Raw genomic sequence first — 15,365 nt, forward strand, 5'->3', positions numbered from 1 at the left:
TATCACAATATCCAAAGTAAATGGCTGTGGTAGGCAGAATAATACCTCCCACCCAAAAAAGATGTCTATGTCCTGATCTCCACAACCTGTGAATATGTTACCTATGTAACAAAGCAGGGGGTGGTGGGGATTAAGTTAGGTGTCTTGAGACAGGGGGTTTATCCCAGATTATCCAGGTGGACCCAATATAATCATAAAGGTCATCATGAAAGGGAAGCAGGCAGGTCAGAGTCAGAGAAGTAGACATGCAGAAGCAGAGGGCAGAGAGAGAGAAACTTGAAGATTCTACATGCTGCCTTTGCAGATGGAGGGAGCCAGGAGTGAAAGAGTGCAGGCTGCCTCTGGAGGAAGCTGGAAACAGAGTGTCCTCTAGAGCCTCCTGAAAGAACGCAGTCATGCTGGTTTTATGACTTCTCACCTCCAGAAGTGTGAGATAATAAATGTATGTTGTTTTAAACCACTATGTTTGTGGTAATTTGTTACAGTGGCAATAGGAAACTAATATAATAGCTTCATATAAAACAAGTTCTAGCTGGTTACTCTCTCTGCAAAGGTCATGATCCTGGCTACACTTGAAATGATGATAGGGCCCTGGCTTGTGGAGATTTGACGAGAAGAGATAAAGAGTCATGGAGGGTGGCTCTGTCTTCTAACTGTGGCCCCAGGAAGCCAAACGAACCTTCGGAAGACACAGCCACACCAAAGGTCTTGCACAAATCGGTCCTTTCTGATGGGAAGTGGGAGCAGATACAAGAGGCTTGCTGTGGCACTATCGTAACCAAGTCTCTGCTTTGCTGTGACTTATGGCACTGGCCACTTTGGACACTTGCAGAGTCTGCTCTATAGGAAACTAATATCCTGACAAGGGCCAATGAAAGCAGAGGGTAGGACCTATATATATGAGCAGCTGAGATATTTCTGCCATCTTTAGACTGCTGTGGTTCTACTCAGCCAGGACAAGTGTTTGGTGCTAAGACAAAATAGCATGGTGCCCAATCAGTATGACTACTTTTACTTCTCAATTGTGATCTCTGGTTCCTTATTTATTCACTTATTCATTCACTCACAAAGCATTTCTTGAGCACCCACTCCATAGCAAATAGTGTGTTGGAGGCAATAAAGTCCTATCCCTGCTATCAAAAAGGTGGCAGTCTAGAGAGGGAGACAGAAGATCAAGTCCTCAGTCACAGGTCAGTCTTGTGAGTGCTGTGAGAGGCACACAAGGGTGCTACAGAAACCCAGAGCCCTGGACCAGAGCAAGCTGGGAAGTAGGCTGGTGAGGGAGGGAGGAAGGGAAGGCTTCCAGAGAGGATGTCATTGGAGTGTCATCTTGAAAGATCAGAAGGAGCTAACCAGACAGATGGTAGGGCAAGGAAGCGAGAGAGGGAGGGGAGAGCAGTCCATAAGGAGCAAGCCATGGGGGCAAAGGCAGAACCCTCCGAGACACCCCACTTGAGGACAGCAAGATACCTGATTATAGAAGGCAGCATGCTGGAGTTCTGTCTGGCAGTAGGGAGGCCCAGCTTCTAGGCCCGCTCTGCCTAGAGAACCTTTCCAGGCCTTGATTTTTTTTTTTTCTAAAAAAAGAAAAAAAGAAAGGACTTTAAACTTGAAAAGCTCGCCTTTCATATCTCGTTCATATAATAATCCTGTTTATCTCTAATACCTTGTAATTCTATGAAAAACAAGTAGTATTTAGTTGGGAGAAATCTGAGACTTACTGATACTTTATATTCTCATCAGTGACCTCTTCCATGGTCAGTTGTTAGGCTATTACTAAAGCTCGTTTGTGGATTTATTGTCCCTTTGGGTCAGCAAGCTCTATTTTTTTTTTCAGTCAATACAGATTATTGATATCTCTTTTGCATAGTCTCCAGATGTGCGACAATATTTACAAGACAAATGAGGCCAATAACTTCATGGTAATTACTGAATTCCCACCCCCAGTGCTAGTTTTTCAAGAATGTTCTTCTTAGGTATAAAGAATATATTTTTGCTGTTTATATTATCCTACTCAATAGCTCATACAGAATATTAAGTTCAGGTGACTTAATAATTTAGCTGTGGTCAAGGAGCAGGGCAGGGAGTAGGCAATGCTATAGGAATAAATTGGATAATTTGAAGGTGTCCCCAACTAACAGAATACATCCACTAAGACTAATATCACAGCAACACATGTAGATAGGGGAGGAAATATAATTCCACATAAGAATGATGGGCTTCTTAAGACATGGTACATGTGACTTAATAGGACATCTAAAATAAGCTGATAATGTGTCAGTAACAAAATGTTTCAGAAAAAGGTAGCACAGTTGTCCTGCTGCCTGAAGACTAGTAGGTGGGTCATGAATGAGCCTCCATTCTCTGGAGCAGTTGGGGAAATGCTGCTGGAAGTGTTGGCATCTATATTGGACTTCAACACTTTAGTGCGGAGCGCTGGGTTGGGGATGGTTAATAGGTACAAAAATATAGTTAGACAGAATGAATACGATCTAATATTTGATAGCACAATAGGGTAACTACAACCAGCAACATTATGATACATTTAAAAATAACTAAAAGAGTATAATTGGATTGTAACCCAAAGAAGGGATAAATGCTTGAGGTGATGGATACCCCATTTACTTTGATGTGATTATTATGCATGGCAGGCCTGTATCAAAATATCTCACGTACCTTATAAATATATACACCAACTGTGTATCTGCAAAAATTAAAAGTAACAAACATCAATCTAACAGGTATATATTTGTATAGAAATATGTATTATAGGAGGCGGAGCCAAGATGGCCAAATAGGAACAGCTCCAGTCTACAGCTCCCAGCGTGAGCGATGCAGAAGACGGGTGATTTCTGCATTTCCAACTGAGGTACCGGTTTCATCTCACCAGGGAGTACAGGACAGTGGATGCAGCACACCATGCATGAGCCAAAGCACGGCAAGGCATTGCCTCACCCAGGAAGTGCAAGGGGGCAGGGAATTCCCTTTCCTAGTGAAAGGGGTGACAGATGGCACCTGGAAAATTGGGTCACTCCCACCCTAATACTGCGCTTTTCCAACTGTCTTAGCAAACAGCACACCAGGAGATTATATCCCACACCTGGCTCGGAGGGTCATATGCCTATGGAACCTTGCTCATTGCTAGCAGAGCAGTCTGAGATCAAACTGCAAGGCAGCAGCGAGGCTGGGGGAGGGGCACCCGCCATTGCAGAGGCTTCAGCAGGTAAACAGCTGGGAAGCTCAAACTGGGTGGAGCCCACCACAGCTCAAGGAGCCTGCCTCTGTAGGCTCCACCTCTGGGGGCAGGGCACAGACAAACAAAAGGCAGCAATATCCTCTGCAGACTTAAATGTCCCTGTCTGACAGCTTTGAAGAGAATAGTGGTTCTCCCAGCATGCAGCCTGAGATCTGAGAACAGGCAGACTGCCTCCTCAAGTTGGTCCCTGACCCCCAAGTAGCCTAACTGGGAGGCACCCCCCCAGTAGGGGCAGACTGACACCTCACAAGGCCGGGTACTCCTCTGAGACAAAACTACCAGAGGAACGATCAGGCAGCAGCATTTGCAGTTCACCAATATCTGCTGTTCTGCAGCCACCGCTGCTGATACCCAGGCAAACAGGGTCTGGAGTGGACCACCAGCAAACTCCAACAGACCTGCAGCTGAGGGTGCTGACTGTTTGTTAGAAGGAAAACTAACAAACAGAAAGGACATCCACACCAAAAACCCATCTGTATGTCACCATCATCAAAGACCAAAGGTAGATAAAACCACAAAGATGGGGACAAAACAGAGCAGAGAAACCAGAAACTCTAAAAATGAGAGCACCTCTCCTCCTCCAAAGAAAGCTGGACAGAGAATGACTTTGATGAGTTGAGAGAAGAAGAAGGCTTCAGATGATCAAACTACTCCAAGCTAAAGGAGGAAGTTCGAACCAATGGCAAAGAAGTTAAAAACCTTGAAAAAAAATTAGATGAATGGATAACTAGAATAACCAATGCAGAGAAGTGCTTAAAGGACCTGATGGAGCTGAAAACCACGGCATGAGAACTATGTGACGAATGCACAAGCCTCAGTAGCCGATGCGATCAACTGGAAGAAAAGGGTATCAGTGATGGAAGACAAAATGAATGAAATGAAGCGAGAAGAGAAGTTTAGAGAAAAAGGAATAAAAAGAAACTAACAAAGCCTCCAAGAAATATGGGACTATGTGAAAAGACCAAATTTACGTTTGAAGTGATGGGGAGAATGGAACCAAGTTGGAAAACACTGCAGAATATTATCCAGGAGAACTTCCTCAATCTAGCAAGGCAGGCCAACATTCAAATTCAGGAAATACAGAGAATGCCACAAAGATACTCCTTGAGAAGAGCAACCCCAAGACACATAATTGTCAGATTCACCAAAGTTGAAATGAAGGAAAAAATGTTAAAGGCAGCCAGAGAGAAAGGTCAGGTTACCCACAAAGGGAAGCCCATCAGACTAACAGCTGATCTCTCAGCAGAAACTCTACAAGCCAGAAGAGAGTGGGGGCCGATATTCAACATTCTTAAAGAAAAGAATTTTCAACCCAGAATTTCATATCCAGCCAAACTAAGCTTCATAAGTGAATGAGAAATAAAATGATTTACAGACGAGCAAATGCTGAGAGATTCTGTCACCACCAGGCCTGCCCTAAAAGAGCTCCTGAAGGAAGCACTAAACATGGAAAGGAACAACTGGTACCAGCCACTGCAAAAACATGCCAAATTATAAAGACCATCCAGGCTAGGGAGAAACTGTATCAACTAATGAGCAAAATAACCAACTAACATCATAATGACAGGATCAAATTCACACATAACAATACTAACCTTAAATGTAAATGGGCTAAATGCTCCAATTAAAAGACACAGACTGGCCAATTGGACAAAGAGTCAAGACCCATCAGTGTGCTGTATTCAGGAAACCCATCTCTCATGCAGAGACACACATAGGCTCAAAATAAAGGGATGGAAGAAGATCTACCAAGCAAATGGAAGACAAAAAAAGGCAGGGGTTGCAATCCTAGTCTCTGATAAAACAGACTTTAAACCAACAAAGATCAGAACAGACAAGGCCATTACATAATGGTAAAGGGATCAATTCAACAAGAAGAACTAACCTAAATATATATGCACCCAATACAGGAGCACCCAGATTCATAAAGCAAGTCCTTAGTAACCTACAAAGAGACTTAGACTCCCACACAATAATAATGGGAGACTTTAACACCCCACTGTCAACATTAGATCAACGAGACAAAGTTAACAAGGATATCCAGGAATTGAACTCAGCTCTGCACCAAGCGGACCTAATAGACATCTACAGAACTCTCCACCCCAAATCAACAGATACATTCTTCTCAGCACATCACACTTATTCCAAAACTGACCACATAGTTGGAAGTAAAGCACTCCTCAGCAAATATAAAAGAACAGAAATTATAACAAACTGTCTCTCAGACCACAGTGCAATCAAACTAGAACTCAGGATTGAGAAACTCACTCAGAACAGATCAACTACATGGAAACTGAACAACCTGCTCCTGAATGACTACTGGGTACATAACAAAATGAAGGCAGAAATAAAGATGTTCTTTGAAACCAATGAGAACAAAGACACAACATACCAGAATCTCTGGGACACATTCAAAGCAGTGTGTAGAGGGAAATTTATAGCACTAAATGCCCACAAGAGAAAGCAAGAAAAATCTAAAATTGACACCCTAACATCACAATTAAAAGAGCTAGAGAAGCAAAAGCAAACACATTCAAAAGCTAGCAGAAGGCAAGAAATAACTAAGATCAGAGCAGAACTGAAGGAAATAGAGACACAAAAAACCCTTCAAAAAATCAGTGGAATCCAGGAGCTGGTTTTTTGAAAAGATCAACAAAATTGATAGACTGCTAGCAAGACTAATAAAGAAGAAAAGAGAGAAGAATCAAATAGACGCAATAAAAAATGACAAAGGGGATATCACCACTGATCCCACAGAAATACAAACTGCCATCAGAGAATACTACAAACACCTCTATGCAAATAAACTAGAAAATCTAGAAGAAATGGATAAATTCTTTGACACATACACCCTCCCAAGACTAAACCAGGAAGAAGTTGAATCTCTGAATAGACCAATAACAGGCTCTGAAATTGAGGCAATAATTAATAGCTTACCAACCCAAAAAAGTCCAGGATTAGATGGATTCACAGCCGAATTCTACCAGAGGTACAAGGAGGAACTGGTACCATTCCTTCTGAAACGATTCCAATCCATAGAACAAGAGGGAATCCTCCCTAACTCATTTTATGAAGCCAGCATCGTGCTGATACCAAAGCCAGGCAGAGACACAACAAAAAAAGAGAATTTTAGACCAATATCCTTGATGAACATTGATGCAAAAATCCTCAATAAAATACTGGCAAACCAAATCCAAGAACATGTCACAAAGCTTATCCACCATGAACAAGTGGGCTTCATCCCTGTGATGCAAGGCTGGTTCAACATATGCAAATCGATAAATGTAATCCAGCATATAAACAGAACCAAAGACAAAAACCACATGATTATCTCAATAGATGCAGAAAAGGCCTTTGACAAAATTCAACAACGCTTCATGCTAAAAACTCTCAATACATTAGATATTGATGGGACGTATCTCAAAATAATAAGAGCCATCTATGACAAACCCACAGCCAATATCATACTGAATGGACAATAACTGGAAGCATTCCCTTTGAAAACTGGCACAAGACAGGGATGCCCTCTCTCACCACTCCTATTCAACATAGTGTTAGAAGTTCTGGCCAGGGCAATCAGGCAGGAGAAGGAAATAAAGGGCATTCAGTTAGGAAAAGAGGAAGTCAAATTGTCCCTGTTTGCAGATGACATGATTGTATATCTAGAAAACCCCATTGTCTCAGCCCAAAGTCTCCTTAAGCTGATAAGCAACTTCAGCAAAGTCTCAGGATACAAAATCAATGTGCAAAAATCACAAGCATTCTTATGCACCAATAACAGACAAACAGAGCCAAATCATGAGTGAACTCCCATTCACAATTGCTTCAAAGAGAATAAAATACCTAGGAATCCAACTTACAAGGGATGTGAAGGACCTCTTCAAGGAGATCTACAAACCACTGCTCAATGAAATAAAAGAGGATACAAACAAATGGAAGAACATTCCATGCTCATGGGTAGGAAGAATCAATATTGTGAAAATGGCCATACTGCCCAAGGTAATTTATACATTCAAGGCCATCCCCATCAAGCTACCAATGACTTTCTTCACAGAATTGGAAAAAACTACTTTAAAGTTCATATGGAACCAAAAAAGAACCTGCATTGCCAAGTCAATCCTAAGCCAAAAGAACAAAGCTGGAGGCATCACACTACTTGACTTCAAACTATACTACAAGGCTAAAGTAACCAAAACAGCATGGTACTGGTACCAAAACAGAGATATAGACCAATGGAACAGAACAGAGGTCTCAGAAATAATGCTGCATATCTACAAATATCTGATCTTTGACAAACTTGACCAAAACAAGCAATGGGGAAAGGATTCCCTATTTAATAAATTGTGCTGGGAAAACTGGCTAGCCATATATAGAAAGCTGAAACTGGATCCCTTCCTTACACCTTATACAAAAATTAATTCAAGATGGATTAAAGACTTACATGTTAGACCTAAAACCATAAAAACCCTAGAAGAAAACCTAGGCAATACCATTCAGGACATAGGCATGGGCAAGGATTTCATGTCTAAAACACCAAAAGCAATGGCAACGAAAGCCAAAATTGACAAATGGGATCTAATTAAACTAAAGAGCTTCTGCACAGCAAAAGAAACTACCATCAGAGTGAACAGGCAACCTACAAAATGGGAGAAAATTTTTGCAAGTTACTCATCTGACAAAGGGCTAATATCCAGAATCTACAAAGAACTCAAATTTACAAGAAAAAAACCAAACAGCCCCATCAAAAAGTGGGCAAAGGATATGAACAGACACTTCTCAAAAGAAGACATTTATGCAGCCAAAAAAACACATGAAAAAATGCTCATCATCACTGGCCATCAGAGAAATGCAAATCAAAACCACAATGAGATACCATCTCACACCAGTTAGAATGGCCATCATTAAAAAGTCAGGAAACAACAGGTGCTGGAGAGGATGTAGAGAAATAGGAACACTTTTACACTGTTGGTGGGACTGTAAACTAGTTCAACCATTGTGGAAGTCAGTGTGGCAATTCCTCAGGGATCTAGAACTAGAAATACCATTTGACCCAGCCATCCCATTACTGGGTATATACCCCAAAGGACTATAAATCATGCTGCTATAAAGACACATGCACATGTATGTTTATTGCAGCACTATTCACAATAGCATAGACTTGGAACCAACCCAAATGTCCAATAAAGATAGACTGGATTAAGAAAATGTGGCACATATACACCATGGAATACTATGCAGCCATAAAAAAGGATGAGTTCATGTCCTTTGTAGGGACATGGATGAAGCTGGAAACCATCATTCTCAGCAAACTATCACAAGGACAAAAAACCAAACACCACATGTTCTCACTCATAGGTGGGCATTGAACAATGAGAACACATGGATACAGGAAGGGGAACATCACACACCGGGGACTGTTGTGGGGTGGAGGAAGGGGGGAGGGACAGCATTAGGAGATATGCCTAATGCTAAATGAGTTAAGGGGTGCAACACAGCAACATGGCACATGTATATATATGTAACAAACCTGCACGTTGTGCACATGTACCCTAAAACTTAAAGTATAATAATAAAATTAAAAAATATATACTTAATTTAAAAAATAAAATTGATATCTGTAAAACAACAATAAACTTAGTAGGATTTTGAAAACTGAACAGTTCCTTAATGCTTGCTTTGCGTGAGGCAGCATGCTACAGCCTTTACACCCATGTCGTATCAGAGGAGGGCTCAGGAAGTGAAACCACTAGAGAAAAAAGGATGATGACAAAAAGGGTAAAGCAACTTTGAATATTTTACCAAGAGGATAAAAGGGTAGGAGTCTGACAGTAACCTTGATGTATATGAAAGTGCATGGTGATTCTTTCCCATTTTTTCTTTCTTTTTTATTTATTTATTTTTTATAACTGGAGAAAGGGTCTTGCTTTGTGGGCCAGGCTGGTCTCCAACTCCTGATCTCAAGCAATCCTCTGGCCTCAGCCTCCCAAAGTGCTGGGATTGCAGGCATGGGCCACCATGCCCAGCCTACTGTATAAAATAAAGGGAACGAAGGGGAAATTTGCTTTAAAAGGAAGCTGGACAACTGAGGGTTATTAACTATTGAAACAACATATCAAACATGAATTGTGGAATATTTCATGAGGGTGCTGTTTAAAAATAGGTATGCATTTGTCTGCCCTGGAGTAGGAATTGGAAAAATAGATAATATGATTGGGTTTCTTTTAACTAAATTATGTCATGTCTAACTCAAAAAGCACGTGTCCCTTGGAGAAAGCACTATTGTTTTTCTGTGCGCTCAGAAAGTCTACAGGTAACTCCTGTGAATACAGCTCTAACTTGACAATCTCCAAGAAAGCTGTGAGATTCCCAAATAAGCAACTGTAATATTCCATTTTGCAGATTTGTATCTGCATTTTTATTTGTTAAATTCTTGATGTGTTTCCTCTAGAAAACTCAGTATCAAAAAAATCTAACTCTATCCAATTAATACTCTCTCTGATGTTGAAAAATGAAATTCTAAATTCCTATGGGCAAAGTTTTAACTATCAAAATTGTAAATTACAGGATACTGTGAAGCTTTTCAGTATCTCACTTTATGGATATCTCTTAAATTCTATCACACCCAGCCTCTATGATGATGAATTTGTCTGGATTGTTTTATCGTTGCTATTGTTATTAGTGTTGCTTTTAATGTAGAGAGAAATTTCTGTCAAAAATGTGGGACAAAAATTTAAATTCCTTTAAGTTATTTTTCCAGGCAGTCTTCTAAAGAAAGCTGTGGGTTTTTTTTCTCCAACAGCTAAATTTAGAGTTTCAACCCTTCTGCCTGTTGAGTAAATAGCTTTCCATGAATTAAAACTAAATCCCTTCCCCAGAACATCTTTCTGGAGGAAGAGCATTTTGTCCTAACACAGTGTGTCTTAGGTTTCCCCTGCAACATCTGAAAACCTCAGAAGCAGTTTTAGATACAGCGTATTTGCCTCCTGCTCATGTAATAATTACAGTAACATTCTTGCATTTTCTGCATGGCCTAGCAATGATTAGATTTTTACTGGAGGCTGCTTGAATTTTTTTTTCTTGTTATTAATTCCTCTGTGTGATTTTTGTTTTTGAAAAAAAAAAGGTCAAAGAATAACAATGGAATACCAACATTTCTGCTGTTTTCTAGCTTTATAAGGAGATTGTCTATTTACAAAAGGAGCCCCCAGTGAATTGGCACAAGAACTATGCCATCGCCTGTGAGCGGATGCTGCGTCTTCAGGCAAGAGATGCAGACCCTGAAGTGCTGTTATCTGAAACCATCAGACATTTCCGTCTGTACTCTCAGAAAGCACCGAATGACCCACAGCAAGCTGATATTTTAGGTGCTCTAAAGCACCTAAGAAAAGAACTGCAAAGTCTGAGAAATAGGAAAAATGTCTGAGACAGCAAAATATGAAAAACCTGCTCATCAGTCAGCTTCCAAAATTCTGAAGTCCGGAAGTTTTTCCTTCAAGAAAAGAAACTGCATAAAAAATTTAAAACTAAGTCATCTCCCAGATATAAGTATCATGGTCCAGCAGTACTGTTTAATGGGGTGTTCAGTGACTAAGATCTACTATTTATGCAAAATTCTGTTTATCCCGTGTTACCAAATTACCATTTCAGTGAGAAGCTTTTGAAAAGTCTTCTGACTTCCAGTCTTTCACCAGATGACTGCGCTGGATTAGATTCTAGAAGAGAATGAACCATTTTCATATAACTAAATATTGGTCATGAACTGTGTAAGGGCCGTGCTTATTGGGATCAGTTTTAAAGTTAAATTCTTTTGATATTAATACCAGACCAAAGACATTTTCTGTTTCCTAGAAAAAAATGAATCATGTTAGGCTTTAGGTGACAGTACATTTTTTACCAAGTAGCTATAGTTGTTACATAGTCTTACACTTTAAGCTAAACACCAAATGGGTGATATTTTGAAAAAAGTTTGTATTTTACTGTCTTAGATTGTTCTCGGAAATCACTAAAAAAAAAAAAAAAAAAGCTAATTTGATGTTTGCTTATTTCAGTTGCAGAAACTGATTGGCGAGTAAAAAAGATTTTGCATTTACTTAACTAATTTTATATTTGTTTTATTTCTATTTGGACTCAGAGATCTAGGCCCAATAATTAGTAGGCTCCTGCTGCCAAAATGCAAAGGGGGAAAAAAAGGCAGGGATTGGGGGGATGGGGAAGTGGCCCAATAAATTCATTTCTGTTACAAGCATCTTTTATACATATTACTAAAGAGAACATAGTAAGAAATGCAAATAATGGTTCTTTATTTTATTATGACAGTTAATTAATAGCAACCTGTTTTAATGAATAAAGTCACTCAGAGTCCTTCAGCACTTCCTAAGTAGAGGCCAGAATCTGTAGGGCTTCTTTTCCCCCCAATTGTGTAGCTCCTAGACTCCAAGCACTATATAGGCCCCTGTATAGAAATGCTCACTAATGAAGAGGGAGGGCTAGAAGCTTGTCTGCATTCAAAGATCACTGGTGAGTCATTCAGCAAGAAAAGGCCCCTTACCAGGAATAGTCACAGTTCCGTGGCATTGTACTAGCAAAAGGGTCTGATCAAAGGTCTCCTGTGGAGCTTGCATGGTTCCCTTTCATACTACGACCATAATTAAAACCACTAATTCTCTTTTAAAATGCTGCAGGATGCCATGTAGGCATCTGTCTGGAGTGTCCTTTGTGATGTCATAAGCTGTTAAGGACCAGTGCCGAGGGCTTTTGAGTGAAATGCCAGTCATGAAGGTGCTTCAAGACAAGGGTGCCTCTAAAAGCTTGACAGGGCCTTGACTGCACAATTCGAGCTGAATTTGCCCCTTGTCAGCTGCCAGTAAATAAATCTCAAAGGGGGAAAAGCTGAAGTTTCATTACCTGATCCATGGGGCTTTGTTGGTTTTGGCATCACACAGGGGAAGCTCTTGCCCCTCCATTCTCTGGATTTGAAGATGTCCATTGGAGCCTGCAGTGCCTGGACAGGGTTCAGAGCGGAACCTTTTGAAGAGTGTCAATAGTTGTAACAGTTCAGCTGTTAGGAAGACAAATAAATGGAGGAGCTCATTAATCCGCTTTTGGCTCTCAGTGCCTTTTGCCCTTTTATCACAGCCTTATTAGGCTCCTACTCATCTTGAACCAGAAAAAAATGAATTGAAGTTGTTGAGTACTAATTGGCAAAGACTTTTAATCATGGGCCAAGAACTTTCACTGACTTGAAAGTAACTTCTCCACAGGGAAGGACCAAAAACCTGGTTTACCTTAAAACAAAAACCTGTTGGAGTTCAGCGTGGTGTAAAAATGTAAGGAAGCGTTGATAAATTGTCTAAGTTTATCCATTTGAAAGAAATTGTGTAAGATTATGATATTCTCTTTTCTTTAAAAAAAAAAAAAGTACAATAAAATTCAAACATTCCTTAGGAAAGCATTGTCTTTATTGGTTCAGAAAAGAGATTGCACACATGCGTGGTGGTCGTGTTTGTTTCTGAACATCTATACACAGGTGTGTGAATATTCATCTCTGCATCTACATACGCATGTGTTTGAGGAACCTTATTAAAAGTGGTATTTCCTATTAGTAGCCTTAAGAATGGCAAATGAAGACCTCTTTTTGAGACTCTCTGCTTTTAAGATTTTTTTAAGTATGTGTCTGTACTATAGAGATATGTGTATGGCTGAATGTGCTTTGTGTATAGATTATTGTCAAATGGTACATAGATTATTTTGCATGTGTGCAACAGTGACTTTGGGCCACTCTGTCTTTGAGAAACCAATGATATGATGGCCCGGAGTAGATAGGATCATAATGATTTAAGTTTCTAAAAACCACTGGTAAATGAAAACTAGTAAACTGAGCTGAGATATAGGGATGTTGGGCTTCATTCCCAGATCAACTACTTTGGAGAATCCTTTCCTTTCTATTAGATGAGGTTAAACAAGTTGCTTTCTTTTTCTTTCTCTTGCTTTCCTTGGCTAGTGTACAGACACCATAAAATCTGATAAAAGGGGTTTCCTATAGTCTGACCCCCGACATTGAGGAGACTGTAAGGGAGGTGACTTCTCATGCAAGATTTGGCCAGCGTTCTAGCAGTGTCCCGGGAGTGCCATGGTTCGGCAGGACAACAGGAACCCCGCAAGGCCAACTTCTGCCTGGACTTCGGCCTGAGGAGCCAGTGAGAGCCAGTGAAACTGTCTGCCTCTCCACATGTGTCAGGGCCCTGCCGCCCTGGCACCAAGGCTGGCACGCACCAGAGGGCGAGTGGAGAAGTGGATGGTGGCTCCCATGTTATCTGACTAACCACTGGGTGGGCGACACTCCCTGTGCCCCGCCGTTGCCTCTGATAGGAGTATGGTTGGTTCTTGGTATTGACTTGCCTTTTTTTGTTGTTTTTTAAAAGGACCCATTTTGTTCAATGCTTCTGTTCTATTACTCAAAATGTAGCCAAAATAGAAGGGAATCAATTACTAGTGTATTATTTTGAAAGCTTCAAACAGAAATTGTGAAATGTTATTTCTGCTCATATTCTTAGTGTTTTTTCTTGGTAGAATCATAATGTTTAGCCTTTATGATATTTAAAACCCATTTTGAGTGTTAGATTTATTTTTGTGATACTCTGCTGGTAACTTTAAGTCATCAGGCTAGGATATGAAGAGTAGTTTTTTAAAAGTGAAATATTGTGAATCTTTAATCATAGTTCTCATCAATATCCCTCAGAATTTTTAAATGTTAATGCTTTAATATTTAGGAAAAAATTTTAGACCAAAGGTTGAAAAAAAAAAGAATCCTGTTACTCTGACTTCTGATGTGTTTTATAAATGCATCAACACAGGATATTACTTAAAATTCTGTTCTAACTGGCTTCAAGTCTTATGGTTAGGTAAAGAAAACAACTTCAACCCAGTAAGAGATTCACATTTTGTTGTGAATGCAAAGCCATTCTAATGCTGATGCTCACAAACAAATAAGTAATGTTTCCAGGGATTCTGGGAACATCTAAAGGCCAAGATCTTGGCACAGCATTACAGAGCAAACAAGGAGCTAAAGCTTTAGCAGTGATCATATTCAATGAAGACATCATTGTCAGCACCCTCTAAAGATCTGTTTGATTTGGATCAGCACAGACAGTATTTTTAAAACAGCCCCAGGAATAGTACAGTGTGCTTACCCAGCTATAGAAAATTAAACAGGAATATAACCTGAAAAGGGGGTTTTTCAGGAAAAAAAAAATTCTGATTGCTCTTCAACAATGTAACATACATTTGATGGAAATTGTATGTACTAGAAAGATTAGCTCATGCCATATTGGAAAACAAAAAAAAGGTGGTGATGCCACATGGGAAGGACAAGTAGCATTTCCAACAGTATACATGTGAAGCCAACAATTATTGGCCTGAAAGTGGAGTTCTCTGACTCTTTGCTGCAGATCCAAAGTTAGGTGTGAGGGTTAATTTTCAATACAGACATTGCGATGATATTAAAAAGTTGAGTTGACAAGGTTGAGAAAGTTACAAGATAAAGGTCAAGACACAAAGGCACAATTACGGGGCCATACTCCTATCCCAGTGATCCAACCTCACAGAGCAACTGCAGAGTTGCAAGTCTTCTGGTACATAGTTGCCATTAGATAAGTATAATAAAAGATAAATAGAAATAAGCCAAATCTAAGGTTTAACCATTTCAAAACTTTAGCATATAAGAAGAATGGGGTGAAGTACAATAGATGGAAATGGCATAAAAGTTTTTAATCATTAAGTTCATTGTTTAATAAACATTGCAAACTAATAAATGGAGATTATGTCCTGTTTTTAAAATAACAAACCATAATCATCTTCTATTTAGAAGTGTTATCTGAAAGGGTATTTTTTGGAATGTAACCTTTTAAAAAAAGGTACTTGATATTTCTCTCAGCTGAATGAAATATTCCCTTAGATAGTTGAACTGTTGAAGATATCTTTAATACCAGTGGTGGTTGTTCACATATAAAAGTGTGTGTGATTAAAACTGAAAGGGGAACACTGCTTGGAAAATCAGACCCAGTTTTCTCATCCTTGGATTATGGACCTAAGTGAATCACCCATTACCCTG

The 15,365-nt window shown here is 39.8% G+C and overlaps 1 protein-coding gene across 2 annotated transcripts in view; it reads left to right on the forward strand.

Moving 5' to 3' along the window:
• The window catches only part of TMEM260 (transmembrane protein 260), a 72,389-nt gene extending 57,319 nt beyond the window's left edge, over positions 1-15,070 (forward strand). Inside the window, exon 16 of one of the 2 annotated variants that reach the window (XM_030811049.1) lies at positions 13,257-15,070. In XM_030811049.1, coding sequence (XP_030666909.1) covers positions 13,257-13,298 — 42 coding nt within the window. In that variant the 3' untranslated portion in view covers positions 13,299-15,070. Of the gene's footprint in view, positions 1-10,424; positions 12,705-13,256 lie in introns of those variants that run through there. The other variant, XM_003267728.2, reaches the window with a different exon arrangement.
• The last annotated feature ends 295 nt before the right edge of the window (positions 15,071-15,365 follow it).

Source organism: Nomascus leucogenys, chromosome 1a (genome assembly GCF_006542625.1).
Source record: "Nomascus leucogenys isolate Asia chromosome 1a, Asia_NLE_v1, whole genome shotgun sequence".
In the NCBI taxonomy this organism is placed as follows: Eukaryota; Metazoa; Chordata; class Mammalia; order Primates; family Hylobatidae; genus Nomascus; species Nomascus leucogenys.